This window comes from Parus major, chromosome 7 (assembly GCF_001522545.3).
Source record: "Parus major isolate Abel chromosome 7, Parus_major1.1, whole genome shotgun sequence".
Classification (NCBI taxonomy): Eukaryota; Metazoa; Chordata; class Aves; order Passeriformes; family Paridae; genus Parus; species Parus major.
This window is the reverse complement of record NC_031776.1, coordinates 20,636,361-20,658,933: the sequence shown is the minus strand read 5'-3', so window position 1 is coordinate 20,658,933 and position 22,573 is coordinate 20,636,361. Positions and strand designations below refer to the sequence as shown.

Sequence of the window (22,573 nt, the reverse complement as noted above, 5' to 3'; positions counted from 1 at the left end):
TACATAGAAACAGTGCTCTGGCACTAATTAGTCAGTCAGAATTAAAAAAAAAAAAAAAAAAGCCAAAAACAAAAACAAAGAAAAAGAAAAAAAACACACTAAGCCTAAAAAACCTACCTTGCCTCATGCTTATATAACTTATAAAAATTAGTCTTTTTTATGTAACTTGACTTTCTGCCATATTATCTATGAAAAGATTTCTATATATAACTACTATGAATAATTTAAACCATTTCAAAATGGATCCTGAAGAGATTATATCTTTCAAAACTGACCACAGAAGAAAGGACAATGGTTCCAGATTCAAGCTAGCAAGTAAAGACAAATATATGAAAGATAAAAATCCAATTACTTTTTAGGCACTAACTGATCTCAAAATAGAAATGATAGAGCTTTTATCTCTATTCCTCTAGGAGGGTGTACAATACATTCCTTTTTATATCTATTAAAGGGAATAGGAGCATGGACACTGGCAGAGCACCAATGTAGAGAAGCTGCAGTCTGGTGAGCACTTGGGGACATGATTTAGTTGTGGACTTGTCAGTGCTGGGTTAATGGTTGGACTTAATGGTCTTAAATACTATCATTCTACAATTCTAAGTCAAAAGCTACTCTGCAAGATCTTCCTTATGGAAGATCTATCTGCATTCTACTACAAAGCACTTCTTACCTCTTTCAGTCTGTCTGGGCCTTTAAGGGCCAACCTTCTGCTTACTAACCCTATAAAACTTATTTGGGATACTGTTATCTATTGCTATTTTTTTTCTAGTATGTTCCACTTTGCTAGCCTATCCCAGTCACTCTCCATATAAGGTGTAACACAAATGTAAAAATACTGAAATTAGATGAAAAGTTCTATTGACTTCAGAGGGCAATGCATCTGTCTTAGAGTAAAGAAACATGATATCTTAATTTATTTTCACTTTTGTTTCAATTATATGCCTTGTTCACAAGATAAATCATACATACAGTCCAAAGGTATCTGGTTTTCTTTTTGACGTCTTTATGTATGCACAAATGTAGAAAAGATATCCACAAGAAAGAGCATTGTGAAAACCCAAAGAACTTGAACAGAAATTATGAGCTATAATTGTTATACAGTGGTACAATCACCTACCATTTGTTATCATGTTGTGCCTTACACTAATCTGCATTTCATAATGCTGAGAAAAATTATGAAGAATGAAACTAACATTTATGAATGACAGGCATCACCACAATTAATGATTGTATTTGGGACGCATGGTGCATACTACATTTCTTTTCCATGAAAAAACAGAGCTGAAAAGTTCTGTTTGTTAGCAGTATCATCTAATGTTGTAGACTTTCTTATAAGCAACTGAATTGAAGGTAAATTACATAATTTTTTAAAGCCTTCAAATTATCCTGGAGATAGCCGAACCACTCATTAAAAGAGTAAGATATTATCAAATACACTGAAAAAAAATTAAAAATTAACTAAAATAATATGCATTACCTTACCTGTGTAACCTTTTCTGTTACATTGTGCGTTCGGTCTTTCACCTTAGGTGCAATAATTGCTTTCTCCGAAGAAGGAGGAGATGAAGATTTTTTTTCACTTTTGATATCTGAAAAGTTCAGTGTGAGTTGAGGAATTTTGTTGATTGTACTGTATTTGTTGAGATTTGAATCCGATGTGGATCCCAACAGACTGGACTTGATATGATTAAAAGGCCCTAAAAAATTGGAACACACATTTAGTATCTGGGAAATGAAGAGAAATAAATTATCATTAATGGTTAGGTGGGATATGTTAAAAGGGTGATTAAAAACTATTTTTCTGTATACTCCTTGTTAATAAAAACTATCTACATTTAAAAAATAACTCTATTGCTAGTAAGGTTCAAATCTAATATTGCCTATAAATATGACATTTCCTTTACATATAACTCTCAATATATTTTTAAAGTTGATGTATTCAAAATTGCATAGTGCATCTGTCCTCACTTGTTTTCATGTTAATGGAATGGGAATGCTGCTGTGCTCTTATTATAGTTCTGGCTGAATATAAAGACTATATGCTCATTTGTTTATAAGAGCGGAAATAGGACTCATGATTATATAAGAGTGACTGGAATTAGCGAAGGCTCTATTATCACATCCCTACCTTGCTTATGCTCACAACCAAATTCAAAGAAACTGGAAAATTGAGTAGACTCTCCAAAATATGTCTCTTCACATGTCATTGCTAACAAAATATTGGAAACCATAGGGATACTCATAGGTAGAATATTAACAGTATATATAACCTTATACTATTTTAGTGCATCATGACAAAAATACAGAATTTTCATACTTCATGAGGTGCATATCCTTTATATATCCTTCCATATTCTTTTCATTATTGGACAGAGTTCTTTGAACAAAAAAGCAATATAAATGATCAGAATACTTGTTTTGTACTGTCATAAGGTTCATTGGGAAGCCAGAAGTATTCATTGCAAGGAAAAGTTGCTTTTGAGAACAATATTGGAAAAAAGAACTACAAAGATGTTTAGACAGTGAGACCTAAATCCACTTAGGGATTTAAGAAAAAAATCCAGGCTTTGCAGTCAGTAATACTGTCCATAAAGTGTGGGATTGAGGGGTATTTCTTAGATCCACAAGAGAACCTTATTTAAGGTTGCCTTAATTCTATTAAGGGTGTCAATGTGATGCTTTTCTCGCTTTCTTTTGTCTTCCTGAGAGGAAAACAAGAATACGTGTGTTGATTCAGGAACAGTCAATGGGATAGGACTAGGCCTATGGAATAAATTGCAAAGTCACCAGTGGAACAGCTGATTTTATTTGCAATGTGAGAATGAATGAAATTCAAAGCAACTAGCTGCTTGGGGATGGCTGTGGGGAAATGCTTCACGCTGTGCTGATTTTTTTTTTTTTTTTAAATTCTTTAAGTGAGGGTTGATTTTTCATCACACCTGGCTTCAAGTGCTTGCTGAAGAAGCAGACATTTAATTTTCTTTTGAAGCTTATAAGGATTTACATAGGTTTTCTATCTCCTTAAATCATGATAATTGTATGTTAATCTGGGCCACAGATAGAAAATCTCTATTACTCCATTTCAAATTTTGCCACAGTGCAGAAAAGAATTTAAGATGACAAGGGAGGGCATGATGCTCTAGAATAAAAGTTTGGGTCCAAAAAAAAAATTTGTGCCTGAGTTCTCTAACCATTAAACTGTAAAACAGCCCTTTTTCTTCTACTGTATTTTTTTTTTTTTTTGTGGAACAGCTTCATTGGAAAAGAGAAGAACCTGCACCTTTCACCTGCAAGGAATGTTAAAAAAGCCTGGTACTGAGGATACCACCAAGGGATTGTGATACTATACTTAAATGCCTTTTGGCCCAGTTGGGACCTGAATCTATCTTTCACATCATCTATATGAGTAAACTAAAAATTAGTCTTCAAAATATATCAGGGCACACAAAATCTCCTCACGAATCAGTGAAGTGACTAATGTGGCTAGTGCATGCTATTGTACATGGAGTCAGACTGCAGACTTTCAGCCCTGCTTCCCTGTTTTAGCAATAGTTTCCGAGTGTTGAATCAGTTCAGTAAGCAGGATATCAAGTTAAAACCATTTGTCAGATTAACAAGATTCTTGATACCTTAGGAATTCAAAAGTAAGAGAAAACTAAGATAGCTTAGGCAAACCTGCTATTAGATAGTAGGCAAGATTTTGTTATGTTAGTAACTTTACAGATGCTTAAATTGCATTGAACTTTTGGTTTCTGGGATTTACATATTTTATCGCTTTCATTCCAAAAGGGATTACTCTCTCTTTTGCTGATACTCGTGCCCTAGAACATGATATTAGGCTTAAATTCATGCACATGAGAATGAAATCTTGCTTCTTTTACCACACCTTCTTTTGCTTTAGAGAGTGGTGAAAGGTATAATGCACCTCATTGACAATGGTAATTGATTGAAAGACAGTATTAGCTTAAGTACAGCCTTGGCAGAAATTGAGGTGGTACTTGACAGCTAGTGGACCATTGCTATATTTTCATAACAGGAAGCAGAAAAAGAGGGCCATAACAAATCGCAATCACAACTGATACTAATTGGCACCCTGACTGACAGTTTCAACGGAGAGGCAGAGAACTGAATAAGCAGGGAGAATGAATTGCTTCTGCTTAGCCTAAAAAGGAGAATCTTGCAGGTTAAGTTTGAGCTCCCCATTTTTATGGTGGGATTTCATCATCCTTGCTTATACAATGCATTGAGAAATGATTTCACTCTCCTGAGCTGCCAATTCATCATCTTTCACCAGCAGTAAATACATTTCTAAAAGTTATTGTACAGCACAGAAACTGCATGTTTTTTACCCAAGATTTTGCCAACATAAACATGAAGCAAATGCAATGATTTTGTAGTCCACAATTTTTTTTTTTACAGAATCTAGGTCATGCACTGCATGCAGTTTAGAGAGTTTTTACCAGGTACACACACTTTTTGCATCATGCATGAAGTAACAAATCAGTTTTCCCACAGATACAAATATGACAATTAAACAGAACACTTTAGTAAGTAATCAGAAATGGAAGAAGTAATTTATGGATTATGTTCAAATTTCTCCTAAAACATGTAGCTCAATGCTGGTGAAAAGAAACACTTTTGTAATTGCACTGAATATTACTTAAACATAAAATTAGCAATGAAGTTCATGCATGCACATTTTGATGCTACAGGAAGCTTGAAACCATACCCCCTGCCATCCAGGAACGTGAAACTAGTTTTAAAAAGACAAAAGAGGAATAAGTGAAGATATTTCCACAAGGGTCCTGATTATCAGTTATTTAATGTTTGAGAGTTTTAACTGAAAACTAAACATCTTATAACAACAGATCATTTGCTAATGTCCTCATACAATCACACATCCTTTTACAGGTAAAACTGCTGGTAGCTTCAGCAGAAGTTTTGACTGCTTAGGGACAAAAGCACTGAGTTAAGTGACTATGATATGTTCTACTTCCCTCTCTTCCTTTTTTTGGATTAACAAATAATTAAGTTAAAAAGCTGTTTAACTATGCCTTAGTTTTTTCCAGGGATTCATAGTTAGTGCTTTGAGACAAGAGTTCCAGGAATAACTACATGTTTAACAAATATAATTTATGTAATATACCTAGCCTTAGAGAGGTCAACATGAGAATGTTGCATTTGAACATTTGAACATTTCATACAGCAGACAAAGTAACATGCCAAAAAGTGTGGCTTATTGAAAGACTGGAAGGTACAGTCTAGATGTATACTTTACCTGTGACATTGCGACCATTGTCTGGTTTTCAGCAGAATAAAAGTGAAGAAAAAGAGAAAAAAGACAACTAAAATCTACATTGGAAAAAGCAGAAAATACAGCTTCAAAGTGTGCATGATTTGAATTGAAATATTGTTGCACCTCCTTGTCTGTATTATGAAGACCTTAAGTGAAGGTGAAATCACTCTGACAATTGAGATAATGTGTAAAAGTGTTTGGAGTAGATCGTCAGGCAGTAGGACTGGCTTTAGCTAATTTGCCTTAACAGAAACATGATAAAATTCTTTCTCCACAAGTCTGGCAGTGGGTTGGAAGACAAAAGTGCCAAGAAGTAATTCGTCCCACGTAATTAAGAGAAGCTGAGGCAGAAGTGCCGGGTGGTTGCATGGCGTGTGGGGCTGCACAGGAGGCCCAGCACAGACCCCCAGACCACCCCATGCCTGCCTAGACTCATGTGAGAAAATGCTTTCAAAATGGTAGCAACCTTAGCAATGCCCTTCTAAGTGCTAGAGAAAGATATACTTTAAACCTTTCTTCAGCTCTCAGGTGCCTTTCCACAAGGAAACAGTGGCAAAGCTTTCTGTCCTCAAAGGCACACCTGGCCCTGAACCCTCTCATCAGATCAAACCTTTTCAGGGAGAATATTATTATTGCTGTTGTTTCACTGTTTTAAAGAACCACACAGGTGAAGAGGTAGATGCCTCACTTCATATTCATGTTCAGATGATAGTAATGTAAGGCCACTGTGCCCTTGTGTTGTGCCCTGCCTGGCTGTGGCTCTGGGGGGCGTGAGGAGGGTCTGACTGGAAATGGGGCCTTCCTCCTGGTGCGAATACCTGCTGTGACCAGGTTACCAGCTCTCAAATGTGCTTGGGCTCACACAGGCGTTCACCTTGTTTTGCTGGGCTGCCATGGCACCTCTGAGGCTGAGGCATTTGTGCTCAGCACAAATGTTGCCCAGCAGCCCTGTGCCTGTGGAGAGGGGTCAGGCCTGCTCTGGACAGAGGCCATGGCCTGCAGGTGGCATTGGAGGTGGCGCTGGACCTTGTCACACCTGCCACCTTGCTGTCTTCTCCTCGGCTTCCTCAGCACTGGGGAGCACGGCACATCAAGCTGGGCCCTCTGGACCCGGGCTGTGGAAGGGTGTTTAGTTCCCCCCAGCCCAATCCCTTCCAGCGCCAGGCATCAGCAGCAGTACTGGAGATTAGAGGCTGAATTGGGCTCAAAAGCCTGCTGCTGTTTCAGAAGGCCACTGCGATCTTGATGAGTCCACTTTCTGAAGACAATAACATTTCTGAATATCCCTGTAAGCTTGTTCCTGCCTGCAAAATCCGGATCACTAGTGTTTCAGATGAGGCTGGCTTGGCTGCATTTTGTGTGGTGAATGTAAGAAACAGTTCGTGCCCTGTTGCTTTTGCTGTCATATAGGGAAATTTAGAATGGAACTTGATCCAGTACACTCAAATGAATTAAAATTCCTAAGTTGTAATTTCTACTGTAAAATTTTTTGGCATATAATGGGGACAGTGAAGATAATTTTAAAGTGGTAGGCAACAATGCTACATAAATTAATTTAACACATGAAATAATTTCTGCTCTCAATTGTATTATATTAAAATTTGACTGCAGGTAAATTGCTGTAGTTAGTATTAAGCTAAGTAATGTTATTATCTTCTTTCAGAATTCTGCTTTATTGATTCAATTAATATGATTTGAACTGTCAAGGGCAGGAAAAAATTGAATCCTGACTTGCATTTTCAGATAGTTTAGTAGTTTTTGAATTATTTAGGAAAGCTCAAAATAAAAATGGAATGGAAAAATATATCAAACCCCATGTTTCCTTTGGGAAGAGTTTAGCCTTTTGGGACTGTAGTTTACTTGTACTTGTTGTACTTAAGGTTTTGCATTCTCCCTGTTCAGCATCTGCAAACCCAGAGAAGATTATTTAAGCTAAATCTTGGTTGCCTGACTTGCACGGATAACTTTATAGAAGTAATAGGGTTTTATGGCTCACTGTTGAATTAGGCAATTAGGACTTGCTGGATAAATTTAAACATCTTTTCAGCATAAGGTGCCCAATTCTAACATGACTGTAAGCAGATGGCATCAAGGATGGTTACTAATTCTAATGCCTTTCTGAGAGCTGTTCTCTCTTCTGCTGAGTTTTTCTAGAATGACTATGCATGACATAAACTTAGGGCACGGTTCTCTTCTATTTTGTAGTTTACATAGAGTGAAAAGAGAGAGGTTTTTTTTCGTATTTGCACTTTAAGTGATCACATTTCAGGACAGGCATTAGGAATTCAATTGGATTATTGACTCCTCATAGTAAAATTTATTTTCCTCAGTATGTAACTTTTGAAAAAATTTTTTCCATAAAACAGAGATAGAAATTTTTGCTCCTCCATTCAGCAAGTATTTAATTACATGGTGATTTATGCATCAGCTTTCTACCACTGTAATCAAAGACACTTAATATTCAAACTGATTTTTACACATTTTCATAGGTACATAACTGGATGTACAATGACCATTTGGGAAGTACTATAATGAAAAATGTTCTGAAAATAAAAATTGAAAACCAGATATTTTAAAATGTGTTTTGTTTGAAAGATGAGTTTCAATAAATGGGGAAGTTTCAACCATGATAAAGCTTATGCAAGAGGTCCAAAGGACTTGCCAAAGTTCAACCCTGGAGATTTTTGCCTCCTGATTTTGAAATCTTGGCTTAATGTGACCCTGAACTATACCAAATTGTATGGCTTAAGATGGATTTAGTTGACTTTCACATTAATTTGAAATGAAAAAAAACAAACCCCATGGTCCAAAAGAAACAAAAATGAAAAAAGGACTTATGTATTATATTTAATACAGGAAGAGTGATTGAAAGGAATGCTTAGTTTTGCTATTCTATGAGCTTAACTGGGTGTCAGAGCAACATGCAGACATAATTTAGGAAATGTATAGAAGCACAGGATTCTTGAAGGGAACATTCCAAAAAGCAGAAGAACTTAATTGACACTTTTTTTACACTTGTGGTCAGTGAATCAGAGATAAACAAGCCACCACTGAAAATAAAAAATATTTTTCCTGCTAATTTAAGAATTTATACACATTCTTCCATGACATATTTTTTTAAATCTTAAAATAGTACCATACATTTCTTGTCATCTGGCCTAAATATAAAGGTGTGTAATTTAAGTCACTAGACCATCAGTAGCTGTGAAAGCGTATATGTGGCATTTTTCTTCAAAAGCCACTTTAAAAGAGACCTCTCAATTCAAGGGGCTTTCAAATCTCTGTTTGCTAAGCTATTTCCCAAGTTTTTTTAAACTGCTCATCTTCAAAAAGAAATCATGGACTACATTCCATGGATTTAGGAGAGACAATGAAAATGAAGAGAGAGGAAACATCTTTGTAACTTTTGCTGATTGCATGAATATACTAGCACATGGAGAAAAATCACACTTGAACAAAGTTTACACTAAGCATTTCACCATTTCGCTAGATATTTCATTATTCATTGCACAAAGCTTTTCAGTGGAGTTGCTGAGGATATTTTCTTCAGCAGGAGAGAAAAAGCATGTCTCTGTTGGACCAGTGAATGTACAATCTGCACATTACTGATTTAAGAGAAATAAACTTAATCACTGAAGTATGATTTCATACGGTAAAAGACAATCTAATATATGTAAATATAGGAGAGAATGGTACATGCAATTATATTTGATCACCTGATATCTTTTTCCCCCCAAACACCAATATTAGCTCTAAGAATGCTGGCCCCAATATTTGCTATATCCTTATAGAGAAGATCAACACCCTGATTCCATTAGTCTCCATGGAAAAAAAAAACCAATATTGAGTGTACATAAGCCTGGCATATTTGGGCCCTTAATATTTTCAATACGCCTTGGAGTCATTATCTTTAGCTGGCTATATTTAGATTTGTTTACAAAGTGATGATTATTACTATGAAATACTGAAAAAATTCCTTTTTTAGTACACCAAAGAACAGCGATTGACTTTTTACCATACCTTCACTTGCGTGACGGTCCCTAAAAATGTTCTTGGGATGGACATTAAAGCCTTCTATGTCATGTACTGAAGAGGCTCTCCGTATACTACAAATACTTTCCTTTGATCTGGAATGGGTTAGTGGATTGCTTGTCTGTATCATGTCAGGGTAAAGTCTGTCCCACTGCTGCTTAGGTGATGAGTGGTCAAGAGGTCCAGATATATTAACCAAAGGTGAACATTTACTGTGTTGAATCAGTGCTTTTGTATCATCCACTTCTGAAGGACTACAGCTTTCTTTTGTAGGTGATTTAAAGTGCTTCATTGCCACTGAGTCATCGCTGTGCTTAGATGAATCGATTATGACTGCGTCGGGGTCTTCCTGGGGTAAGGACTGCTTTCTGTATGTTAGAAGTCTCAATCCAGGTAGCCGGAACCCAAAAAGTCTGCCTACATGTAAATACACAGAAACAGAAGAAAATATTACACATTAATGTCTGATCATTAAAATCAGCTTTTTTCACAGTGGAGTCATTTTTTTTACAGTGAATGATAGTATCTATTCCTAATGCAATAAAATTCTTAGTAATGGAATGTTTAAATATATAAATATGATGTAAGTCCAAGTTTGTTATATTTGGGGTGTTAAAAGATTTCATAATTCAGACAGACCTAAGTTTCTGAGTGTAGAAAGGGACTAGCAGCATTAATTCTACAGCCTATTTTAAGAGCTATGAGGTTCAGATGGTCCTTTCTAAATTAAAATCTATGTATCTATAAAAGTCTGCCAGAACATGTCTAACTACTTTGCTTGGTAGTTGTTATCGTGAAATAGATATTTGTGGATTCTATTATTAGTGGAACTCCATGTGTTTATAAATGTACTGCTAATATATGCATTTATTGGCTACAGATTAAACAGGAAGATACCAGTGCTAATTTCTTGGGATAGAGAATTAATTTTTATATCAGTTTTGTTACAATCCTCTCCAATACTTACATCTGATGATTAGATGAAATGATTTTAATGAGTTTAAAAATGAAAAGTAAAGGAGCAAAGTGAAGAAAAAACAGCATCACAGCTCTCAAACTTCAGTAGCACCCATACAATCCAATTATTGTTTACATTTGCATGGGATGGGCTGAGTTGGGCTTGGTGTGTTGGCAGGGGAGACTGTCCTGAGTGTGTGGAAAACTAATACTTTGTGTAATGGTAAGAAATATCAGTAGCTGAGAGGAAAAGTATAATATGGTGCATAGAAAGAAACTATAGAGGAAGAATTGCAAAATTTATATAATACCCTTCTAAAAATCAAAATTGAATAACAAATATTGTAAGGCTTTGTGTAATACAACTCCTAGATGGAGGCATGGGGACTTCAGATGTACAGAAAAAAATATGAAACTGTTTAGAAAAAGCAATTCTAAAGAAAGTTTAGCAAAATAATTTAAATAATTGAAATGATCAGGTGTCATTGTATAAACACTGACTTAATAACTTATTGTATCTCATTGCTTTGCTACGTAAGTGTTTTCAACAGTGAATCAACAGTGAAATGATTTCTTGGAGAATATTTCAAAGTATCTTCTTATTCTCTCTTGCTGGGATAAGAAGTTCTGTTTGGGATAAGATTTTTTTTTTCCAGTCAGTTTAAATTGCCTAACATTTGTCAATATTTACTACTGAAATCTATTGTTCCATACTGACATGTTTTGGAATAGTCTTTCTTTTATGCCTATGGTGACAGTAATTGGAGAACAAAGGATGACCCATCTTAATCATTTAATGTTTTAAAATGGATGTCCTATATCTTTAGTATTGAAAATGGAATTGCATTTTGAATTCTAAATGAGTGAAGGTGAGAGTACCCTGCTCAGCAAAACCTCTCTAAGAGCTAAAGCTGCTGTACTAGCATCTAGCACATGACTGGACCTTGATACTTTCCAGTGGTGGATACATGAAGAAGGAGATTAAGATCACTATACTGCATTATTTTTCTTAGTAAATTTACTCAGTTTGTAGCTATCTGAATTTCAGAAACATCCTGAGCTAAAGATTGTTTGTTCAAACCACAGACTGAATGTTTGGTGTACCTTTCTTCTATGTATTTGTCTCCATGATTTTAAAAAATGATTGTAGTTTGATCTGTAAAGTATTCTATAGGAAAGAATTTCATAATTTTAGCATGTTTATGAAAAAATACTTCCCCTTACTTGCTATACACTTGTTGCCTTGGGTAGGGTTCTAGCTCTTATAAAAAATAGCTAATAATTGCTCCCTTTTTATAGTGTCAATATACTCTCTATACGTTTACAGTTTTTCATACATCTGCTGAATAAGTCTTTGTATACAGGTTCAGCAAGCTGAAGAATGCTTGTGTAATTGTATTGTTTACCTCTGATCATCCTTTTCACTCTTAGTTATTTTTTATTTCTAATGTAATCCTTTTTGAAAAAGGCCTGAGCTACTCCCAGACTTAGAGATCAATGCAGTGATATAGTGGTTTTTTGTTTTGACCTTAGTTTGCTTCCTTATAATTACCAATATTTCATTGCATTTTTGCATTATTTTTCTAACTGTGTTAATTTAAGATATTTCTACAACAGCTGAGAATTTTTGTTCTTGTTTGGTAATAGATAATTTAGTCTCTAATATTGTGTCTGCAAAAAATTTCTTTTGCTGTTTTATCAGTTGGCCACTCAGCTTCCTTGCATAAGTTTTTGAATCTCATATAATAGTCTGAATAATTTTTTGACATATGCAAACATTCTCACCTTATTGTTGGCACCTTTTTTTTCCAAGTAATTGAAAATGTATTGATATTGACTATTGATAACATCCAAGTGTGTAGAAATCTGGTGATTTATTTCCAATTTTTCCCCCTATTTTAAAATATAAATCCATTCAATGATCTTACTTTTTTGGCCTTGACAACTTTTGAAAAAGTTTGTTAAATTCTAAATATTTAGCATTGAATTTTTCACTCTAGGTATATACACACAACAGTAAAATAGACAGAAATCTGTGTTACATAAACCAGAGGCATGCATCTTTAAAACAGCAGTTAAAGGTGACAATTTTTGGTCTACACAGTGATATTCAGCAGAGTGCACCTTGTGAGTGTGTATATTTCTTCTAACTTACTAAGAATTTCTTTTAATATACTAAGTATGTTTGAATTCTACAACTGCTCACAGTTAAAATTAGTGAAGAATGTAAAAAAAAATAAATTATTTTTAAAATCACATAGAATTGAGCTGTGAAGCAGCTAATAAATCAGTTTTGAAAGCTTATTGCATCCAAAGTGAAATTAAATCTATAATTCTCTTTTTTATCAATTACACAGAAATTCTTAAAAACACCATTCATAAGGATTTCTGGCATTAGACACAGTTCAAGGCTTTTTGTTGGCACTCTATTTTAGTCGTATTCATGGTGCTGCAGATGGTCTTTTCTGCCTCACCACGTTAATATGACCATGTTATAATGCATTACTGATTTAGCTGTCTAACTGCAGTTCAGCTGGAAAGAATACTCAGTGAGAATTTTGCTTCTTGCTAGGACTTTTGGACATGAAATAGAAAACTTTGATGAGCAGCCTTTTGCTTTTCTTCTATACACTGTAATAAATTGTCTCACCCTATTTCCTGCTTTTTTAATTTGCATATTCTTAAGAGAAGGAGTATTGCTGTTCTTCAGGGAACAGGTAATGAGCTACACGGTGAGTTGGACATTCATCTCTCCCCTGTAGCTAAAGTTATCAGGGGCCCCATTCAGAATTTGTGTAGTTTACTGAACTGAGCTGAGCAAGGAAGTGTAATAACACAATTTGTCTTGTTGCAAAATTCATTCAGGCCTCAGGTCTGCTGTCCCAGTATAGACTGATACTAAAAGTACCAGTGGAAGCTTTCCTGGCATCCTGTGTATGGGTGAAATCTTTTGTTTGGTAATGGACAACCTGTGCTTTGTGTAAATATGATGCCAGAGCAGATGGATCATAGCTTAAAATACTCAAACATGTTTCAGATGCAACTATGAATCCTATGTACTATGAATCCAGAGATAATGTTACATTAAAGTCCTTATGTTTTATTAAAGACTAGATTGCCAAATTCTTCTTAATGCTGAGTCAGAGGTTTGTACGATTGTGTCTTCCTAAGAGCAATTGAGGAAAGCAGTTGAGGCTGAGTCACAATTCCAGACTTATATTCCACCTCCTCCTTTCAAACCTTGCTTTACTGTATAAGTAATTTGCAAATGAGTTAATCTGTTGGTCGCACTTATTCTCTGTGCCATCTCAGCTGTTAAAGTTTCTAAATAGTAGAACTCAGTCCAAAAATATCACTGTAGATGATGCAGGACTCTTCTAAACTAAACTGTGCAGATATAATTGTCTCCAAAGTCTCAAATTCAAATTGACTTTTCTTGTGTTCTGGAAGACTTTTATAATTCTGTCTCATATTTTGGGAGATCAAAGGAGAAGACATAGAATTCATGGAAGCAAAATTTTTTGATTAATAGTTTCAGGAAAAAAAAATGCAGGGATGAAAATAAAATAGCCTTGTTTTTAATAGAAAACATTAATATAAAATTGCTATTAAACATTAAATACAACCATATGTAGTTTTGTGTCAGGAGGGAAAAAAAAGGAAGAATGAAACTTAGTTCCCAAAAGACCTTATAAACAGCTACAATCGTGGTTGCAAATTTCCTGCCCCATCATTACAATAAATAGGGTATTCCAGCAAAAAATATCTAAAAAACATTTATTTTGTAACCCAATACACTTTCATGGCTAGTGATTCTTGTGTCTGGTCTGTGCAAACATTTCATTAAAAGGAAGGGAAATTATATTTGGGCTGAGCATTGCCTTGATACAGTGAAGATATTCCCTAAATTTCTAGTGATGAAAATGTATATTTACATACAAGACACAGTGGATAAGTCAGAGAAATGCCTGCAACTGAGAGAGTTTTTTCTTCTCTGCAATTTCTTTAGTGGTCTCTGGGTAGTAGTAGATGCCACGTTTTGTCTCCAAAAGTCTGTTTAGCCCATGTCAATGGGCTGACTGCAATCCTATTCCAAGCACTGCAGAAGGGTAGTCCTAAGAGATAGCAGCTGAAAAGTTGTGATGGCTCCTCAAAGAATAGCTCAGCCACTTTTTGTAGCACCACTAGTATTGTTATTTTCATGCTGAAACAAAGCAGTTATCCAAACCCCAAAATGTAAAAGCAAAAGGAAAAATACTAGCTGGTCTCAGGCTCCCTAACTAGCACCTAGATTTAGTCTATTTGTCTAAATCTTCTCTAGATTTAGACTTTCCAAAATCAAATCAAAGGAGCTCAAACGCACAAAGGGTTTGCAGAAGGTTGTCTAAGTGAGGTGTAGAAAATGTCAGGACGGTTTCCAGGTACAGTGCACCACTTCTCCCAGGCTGAGAGTGGAACCAAAGTGAGCTCTTCATGTTCCTGTACAACTTGTTAACTGTGGTAGGGTGTTGAAGAAAATCAGGTCTTAGAGAGTTTTACAATGGTGAATGACTGGTCTGGCTATAATACAATCATGTTAATTTTTCAATATATAAGGTTAAAAATAGAACATACAAATCCACAGTGACCAACCTATTGTGCACAGATTTCCTTGACAATAGCAGGTAAGATAGGTCAATTATGATAGACTGTCCTCCAGAGCATGGGATAATTCCATGATACCTTTTTTCTGGAACTTCTCCAAAGAATAAGCAAAATTACTTTCACAGAAGTAGCACAAGTTAGACCTTTACTGAAACATTTTCTCATAATTGAATGTCTACTGTCAAAGAATTCCAGGATTTAGGTAATCAGAAATACAGACAGAGACAGTCATTGAATTACTGCTCAAAGGCTTGGAAATACCATCTAGCAACTCATGCAACAGACCCAAGGAAACAATTGCTTTTGAGAAATGGAATCCCTAAACACTGACAGTCTAAAATAGCAGCAAATACTTGAATGTATTCTATGCAAACACTGCAGCGTGTGATGATGCCTTATTTTCTATCTGGGCACAGCAGGCCTTGGGACAAAAAATTACAGAAAGAGACAATTATGGTTTTTTCAGTTCTTTTTCCCAAAATGCATTGAAGCACACTTAAGTAGATAATTTTCTTGCTCTGCTCATTAAATAACCTAATTTATTTTCAGGAGGAATGAGCAAGGCATGTGCAATTATTAACATTAGAAACTAGAACTCATAATTCTCAGACAATGAACACACTTCTTTTTTTATCCTCTGGTATGGTCTCCTTAAAATTTGGCACTTCTTTTAGTTTCTTCTAAAATTTAAGGTTGCATGTGTCTTTGACCAATATAAGAAACCAGTAATCTTCTTTATGTTCCCTTGTATGTGAGAAAGATTTAACTTTGATATCTGCACATGGGACTCTGTCAGAATATGAAAGGAAGGGAATGAAATCTCTGACTGCTTGTGGGGCTTTGCTGTGTGTGGCTGACAAGTGTACTTAGTCTGAACAGTGTTAACAGGGTCTCCCTCAAAAGACATAACGTTTATACCCTGGAATGTTAATATGAATTGGTACATTTACCTGTTTTTCTTCCACTTGTTGATAGAAATATTATTTTATTGTATCTTAATAATTACAATTACAGGATTGCTTTTGTAAAACAGCCATATTAAAAAAAAAAAAAGTCCTCTCAGAAAGTGGTTTTTCTTCTTTAATTTTGATTTCTTAAATATGATTAGAAGTAAGAAAGAAGAAAAAAGTAAATAACTGCAATGAAAAAATAGAAATTATTGCAGAAAATATATCTAAATTATTTGTTACCAGAACAATACTTAGCTGTCTTGGAGACACTATGGTGGGTTTTTTGTCAGTTGCAAATAAAAATAATTATTCGATCTATTAAATCAAGCTCTCAAGAAGTTCTCAACCCTTCATCGCCTTGGTTGCCATAGGATAAACAATATTGCTTTTCTCTGAGACAGGAAGCTTGAAGATGCTTTCTATGTTTTAACACTGAATTCATATACCACTATCAATTTCTGCAATGTGTTTTGTCTCATATACTGATTGAAGTTTTTTTATGCTCTGCCTACTGCTACTTTCAGTAATAATAAGATGAGAACTATCATTAGATGTGGATTTTATATGTCATATAATTATACTAAATTTAATAGTTTACCTGTTATATCTATAGTTTTGCAGAAATAAATATTCAGACAGTGAGAGCAAGAGCAATATTATGACTTGAACTCTTCTAGAAATATAAAAAATGTAATGAGATCTTGAAATAATATAGCCAGAACAAAGCAATAAAAGAACTTTTAGATAGAATTTTAGAAGATAGATTTACCTGAAGAAGAGCCACTTGAAAGGTTGTTACCATCTGAAATACAATTAAACTAAATTTACAAAAAGCTTTTGCTTGCAACAGATTCAAAAAATAAACAGACTACTAAGAAAAGATGCCAGAATATCAAATTTCCACACATTTTAGAAGAAAATTCAGGTAGCTTAAATTCACATACAATATGTAATATGCAGAAGAATTGTTCTGAAAATGCATTGACTTTTTTTTGGAAAATTTAAGAACTATTCAATTAAGAAATTTTTGATAATTACTAAGTTTTTTTTGCATAGATCAATATGCTTCCAATTACAAAGCTGGCTAAGGTTCCAGACAGAAAACTAAAGTAGGTGTACACAAACTAACATGCTATTTCTCATGAAATGGAACTTCTAATTAGTGAATTTTTTTTGCTAGAAAATGACAATTTAATTTGGATGAAACTTGATAAAAAGTTGAAGAATTCATAATTTCCATCCAAAGAACAGACTTTATTCACTGACACTTGTTTAGAATATGAGCTTAGCTTCATATTCCTGATAGGCCTCACTTATTTCACATCTTCATGGCAAGAACTCTTTAGACTCTGTGTCCTTGCCAGTTGCTCTCAGGTCTATGAAATGCCCAACTTGCCTGGGCGTTTAAAACAATCAAGTACTAATGATAGGATTCCATGCTTTAGAAGTACAACATGGTGGATGTAAACTCCCTCATTTTTATCTATGGATCTATTTTGTTTGCTTATCTTAAAGCAAGCATTTTCATGTTGAAGACTATACATAAAAAAACATATTTCTTGTAAACAATCTAAAAGCTTCTCAAATTAATTTGAATTTTTTTCTGCTTTCTAGTAGAGTAATTTTTGTCTAAGCTTGAGATACCCTGATAGTTTTGACTTTTTTTCCTCTTCAAGGTCAGAATCTGTAATTCTATTTAGCAAGCACACAGATGTGTTAAGTTCTCTGTGCAAATTCTTATTATGAATAATAGAGATGTGTCTCTTTCTTCCATCAGAGAATGAAGTAAAATTCACTACCTTTGTACTTTCCTGAGGGTATGTATTATAATGTGGGATGACTTCAGAAAATCATTATCCTAGCCTTCAAGTTACCTCACCAAACCCGCCCTGTTTTAAATGTCCTGAAAGGAACAGCTAGATAGGAGACCTGTTAAAAATTAATAAAAATATATCACTGGAAGATCTGTGTGATATGTATAAGTTGCCTCCACTGAAAGCTACTGAAAGCTGTGTCACTCCCTCTTTTTCATTTTCAATCTCTTTAATCAGAGATTGTTTTTTTTTTTTTTTCTGAATGTTTGTACAAGATAAAGCAAAATCTCTCTGATCATAGCTGGGTGAGGCTGTAATTTAAACAGCTAATTACAGTTCAAGGAATCCAGGGAGGATTCCTTTCTGAGCTGAGCCCCAACTGCAGCCATCCTGAGGAAACAGAAGTAGAGCTACCCCAGTCGTATTTCTCTGTCTATAGAAGATGACTAAGAAAAATAATTTATGGCAGTGGCTGTTCTGTTAATTTAGGCAGTTAGGTGTTTGTGGAGCACTGAAGGTGGCAATAGCAGAGGTTCTGTCTTTTACAGAAGATTGGTGTTTGGACATATTCCTTTGCTAAGAGTTCAACAGTGTTTCAGTTTGTCTAACATTTATTGTAATTTACCTTGGAGACAAATATGCATAATTGACACTGGGGTTTTCAGATCTATGCTGCTGGTCCGCTAGATAGAAACCTTTGTCCTCCTGAACACAATTTTTCTTCACTAGCCTGAAGATGAATTTGCTTCCCGTGGTGCCGCTAAAAATAAGATCCTGGACAAAATTCTCATTACATTTGGGCAAAGTCAGGGGGTTGCTCTTATACGTGTGATATTCTATGAGGAAAAATTGCATGCATCAAACAGTACACAGTGTTTCATGACAACACTGCAGCCCTAATATATCTGGGACTAAAAATATATGCTTGCCTGTCACTAAACTACTATACTTCATTATATAGCAAAGTGCTTTGCACAGAGGAAAGCAAATACCGTGTTTTTGAGCTAGCTCTTTGACTGGAAGGAAAGGCCTGATTTTAATTGCAGTTGTGTTTGTTTACATCAGTGTATGGAGTGTTCTCTGCTTCTCAGATGTAACTCCAGTGCTAGGGCCAAGAAAGAGGAAAACTTGCTGAGGAGTAACCACCTTGAAGTTGCTTCAAAGATTTTCTGATTATAGTTTTGGCTATTTTAAGAATATTATTAGCCTCTTCACTTTATTTGAACGTTATCCAAAGAAAGTTATTATCCATTTATTGGATGCATAACATCGTCTCATTTCCTTCACAGAAAGAAACCCAAGAAATTATTCCAGGGTGTCTTTATTAGACTTAGAGATTTTCAAATGATAAAATGATAAGAAAATCCTGAAATATCCCTCTTTGGCAGAATGCAATTGCATGTTTAATTAAATAATTTTCTGGGCCTTCTCCCATGAGGTAATAAACACAGTGTTTGGGAACCAATATTTGGCTTTTAGGTTAGTACTTCTAGCTAGTCAAACTGTTTTGAAATTAAAGGAATAAAACTTGTGATAAAGTTACCTCAACTGACTAGATGTTTTAGCCTACCGAATAATAGAAATTTTGATCTAGATAGGGCTGGATTAAATGTTAGAAAATGACCTAAAAAATAGGTCAGTAAAAAGGTAAAATTCTGTAAGTGGGGCAGAAAATGAAGACCACTCAGAATTAATTTCTGAAAGGTTTTTCTCATTACAATCCCACAAACGGTCTCTTTTGAGCAGAAAACTTGTAGCCACGTTCTACATATTGAAGCTGGTATCTTCAGATGTATGTGTTTCTGTCAGTTTGAATTGGCTGTTGATTTTCTGGGTTCAATCTGTAATGGTTGATTTTGATATCTTGTGTTCGCTAGTTTTACAGACAAGAAGTATTTCTAAGCTTTGAGGAATAGAATCAGGTGCCATGAGAAAATAGTAATTTATGCCACTACTTCTATAAATTGCTTTAAAATCTCCTCATAAAATAATGGAGTGGATTTTTTTGAGATTTGGGAATAAAATTGGACTCTAATGGATATAAAACACATATTTACACCCAGAAGTTATAGCTTAACACTTTATAATAAGGATTGTAATGAAGTTTGTACAACACATTGAATGGGAAATCACATATTATTTTGGTTAACAACAGCTACTAGTAGATCAATTTAATTATAATTTCCTAGTGTTCAAAGAAATTTTTTGCTGAGGTGGTAAAAAATGACAAGTCTTCTTAATTTAGTTCATTGTAGAAAATCTGTGCAAAGCTCTGTGTTCTTTTTTACAGTGAGTCTAACAGGAAGTTTTCTTTTACCAGAGTATCTTACTAAATATACATTATTTATGCATTATTTCAGTTGGAGCTCAAAATTTTATACAGCTTTGCAAATGGTTAGATTCATGAAAATTTATGAACTACATTTTTGGGAATATTTTTTCATCATTATAGTGGCAATCAAGCAAATGTTAGTGTCTTAGAAGGTGCAAGACAGAACAGTCCATATGAACTGTTAGAGATGAGTAAAATCCATTTTTAGGGCTTATGTAGCTCAAAACTATCAGTCTTAACACTTCAATACACTACACAAATATTGATTAATTTACAAAATAGCTATTTATGTCTTCAAGTGTTTCACATAAAAAATGAGGTGGGGTGAAGTTATTAAGTGTTTTTTGTCTTTGGGTATAGATGTTAATTTCTGGAATTCTAAAAGGTTTACATCATCTAAGAAAAGGCAATGCAAAAGCCAAAAACATATTAGAAAAGAATTGAAGTAAGAATGAGTAGAACTCTCATATATAGAAATGAGACAAAGCTTAGAAAGACTGAATGATGAATGGGCATCTATAGCAGAAATTGGTTCTCTAAGTTTTGCTTTAAGGGCACATTGTACACATATATTCTTACTGGACAAGAGGATGTTACCCAGCTGTGGGATAAGTACGTACAGAAGAAATTTCTGCATGTCTCTGAATGCAAAGATGGAACAGGGGTAGTATTAAATAAGTTTGATTAGAAGTTTAAATGAAAAGATATGGAAAAAGTTTTGGGCTATACCCTTTTTTCCTAAAAAAAAAAAAGTGTTATATATGAACAAAAGCTTCCTTAGTTTTACTAGAGAACTGGCATACATTGGAAAATAGAATTGTGGCAAAGTACAAAAAACAATGAAACAGAAGAGTGAAAAATCAGTTGGATGTGATTTATTAACAGGGTTAATGCATGCTAGGATCCTCCAAAATTTCACTATTTGATTATACAAAAACTCTTCCCATTGCCAGTGAGAACTGATGATAAATTCTTGCTAGAAAAAATTATGATCAACTGAAAGGACTTTTACGCTGCAATTGTGAAGTCACTATCGTCACATTTCACATTACTGTCTATTCAGACATTTGCTGCATATAAAATAGGAACTCTTGAACACCAGACTAAGAAGAATTCTATTTATACTCAAATGTGCTCATCAAACTCCTGAATCATACCTTTTCCTTTTAATAATCTATTATTATCATCATCTGCCAAGCCCAGTGCTGACTCAGAACTTGTGTTAGCCATCATCCTGGCACATAACAAAAGAGAGCTCACAAACACTGTTGAAAGTATCTGTCAGTATTCAGCTGATAAAATTTTAAGTTTTCTCCTATCCAGAGCTAAATGCAGTCACTGAGCTAAACCTAAAAGTTGTTGTCTTCCATAGGTCTTAATTTGTTCAGAGGGCCCTCAGCCCTTTAACAGATTGAAACCCCTCTTTTCTCCATGGCATGAAATGCTTTTTTATTACATTGCATTAGATTTTGCAGAATCACAGAATATTCTAAAATGGAAGGATCAGTGAGTCCAGCTCTTATGTGAATGACCCATACAGGGGCCAACAACCATCCATAACCTCAGTGTTATTAGCACTCTGCTGTAATCAACTGTAATATTGCCAATCTCAGTGGCAATTTCTGTCATGAGGAGCCTTTATGCTAACTGTTAGTGTTCATAACTGCTGGCTGCAGCTTGCAGAATAGATGCTTTTAGAAAAAAGGAAAGGCTTTTCAAAGATAACACTTGATAAATTTGATAAACTCTTGATAAATCCATTAGAGGAAAGATGAAAGTATGAAATGTTATCTTGTTTTCTAGGGTCAGGAAAACTGCTGCAATCTATTTGCTTCCTAATAACTTTACTTCTCTCCTGCAACCTGACTCAGTCATTTTCTTTTGCTCTCATGTTGAAAAGGCATTCTAATATGAGAAAACAGTCTAAGGAGCTCTGGAATGAAATCTCTCATGATCTGCATGCTTCTGGGTAGTAGATGTTAATGTAATCTGAAATCTTTTGTCTTTTGTCATTAGCAGTTGCTTTCATGGTTGTTTGTCAGAGATGTATTGCACTTGTTGTTTGTCTGGTTCCTTCTCTATTTTTATTGTCTAAATTGCTGCATTCAAAGAGATTTTGTTACCTCCCCCCCGCCGCCCCCTCCCCTGAACTGGTACCTATTACTGTCCATTTTGTGTGTGATCCAGTGAAAAGACCTCACCTGTTTTACCTCCTCTAAATAGAGAATGATGATGAAAAACTATCTCCTGGAGACTCTGCTGTACACCTTTCTTATGCTGGGAACATGGCTTTAAAAAACATGTTTTTACTGGTAAACAATCCACCTGTTTTGACTTCTTTTCTAGCTTGTTGGTGTCTCTCTGCCTTTTCTGAATTTCAAGGCGTTTGTCTGTTTTAGTTTAAAACCACCATTGCACTGTACACAATATCCTGCAGTTATTTCTGGATGTTTTGCATAGCTTGGCCTCTTTCTTGCCAAGAGAAATTTTTGGTTATGTAGCATATTTTGTATCACCATCCATCCCATCCGGCCCACGTAACAGTCTG

At 34.9% G+C, this 22,573-nt stretch overlaps 1 protein-coding gene across 2 annotated transcripts in view; it reads right to left on the bottom strand.

The window, feature by feature from the left end:
• KCNH7 (potassium voltage-gated channel subfamily H member 7) overlaps nucleotides 1–22,573 on the bottom strand; it is a 205,137-nt gene that overhangs the window by 59,844 nt on the left and 122,720 nt on the right. Inside the window, exons 4-6 of one of the 2 annotated variants that reach the window (XM_033516131.1) lie at nucleotides 9,317–9,745; nucleotides 4,730–4,753; nucleotides 1,483–1,697 (exon numbers count right to left, since the gene is read on the bottom strand). In XM_033516131.1, the coding sequence (XP_033372022.1) occupies nucleotides 1,483–1,697; nucleotides 4,730–4,753; nucleotides 9,317–9,745 (668 nt within the window). The remainder of the gene's footprint in view (nucleotides 1–1,482; nucleotides 1,698–4,729; nucleotides 4,754–9,316; nucleotides 9,746–22,573) is intronic. The other variant, XM_033516132.1, reaches the window with a different exon arrangement.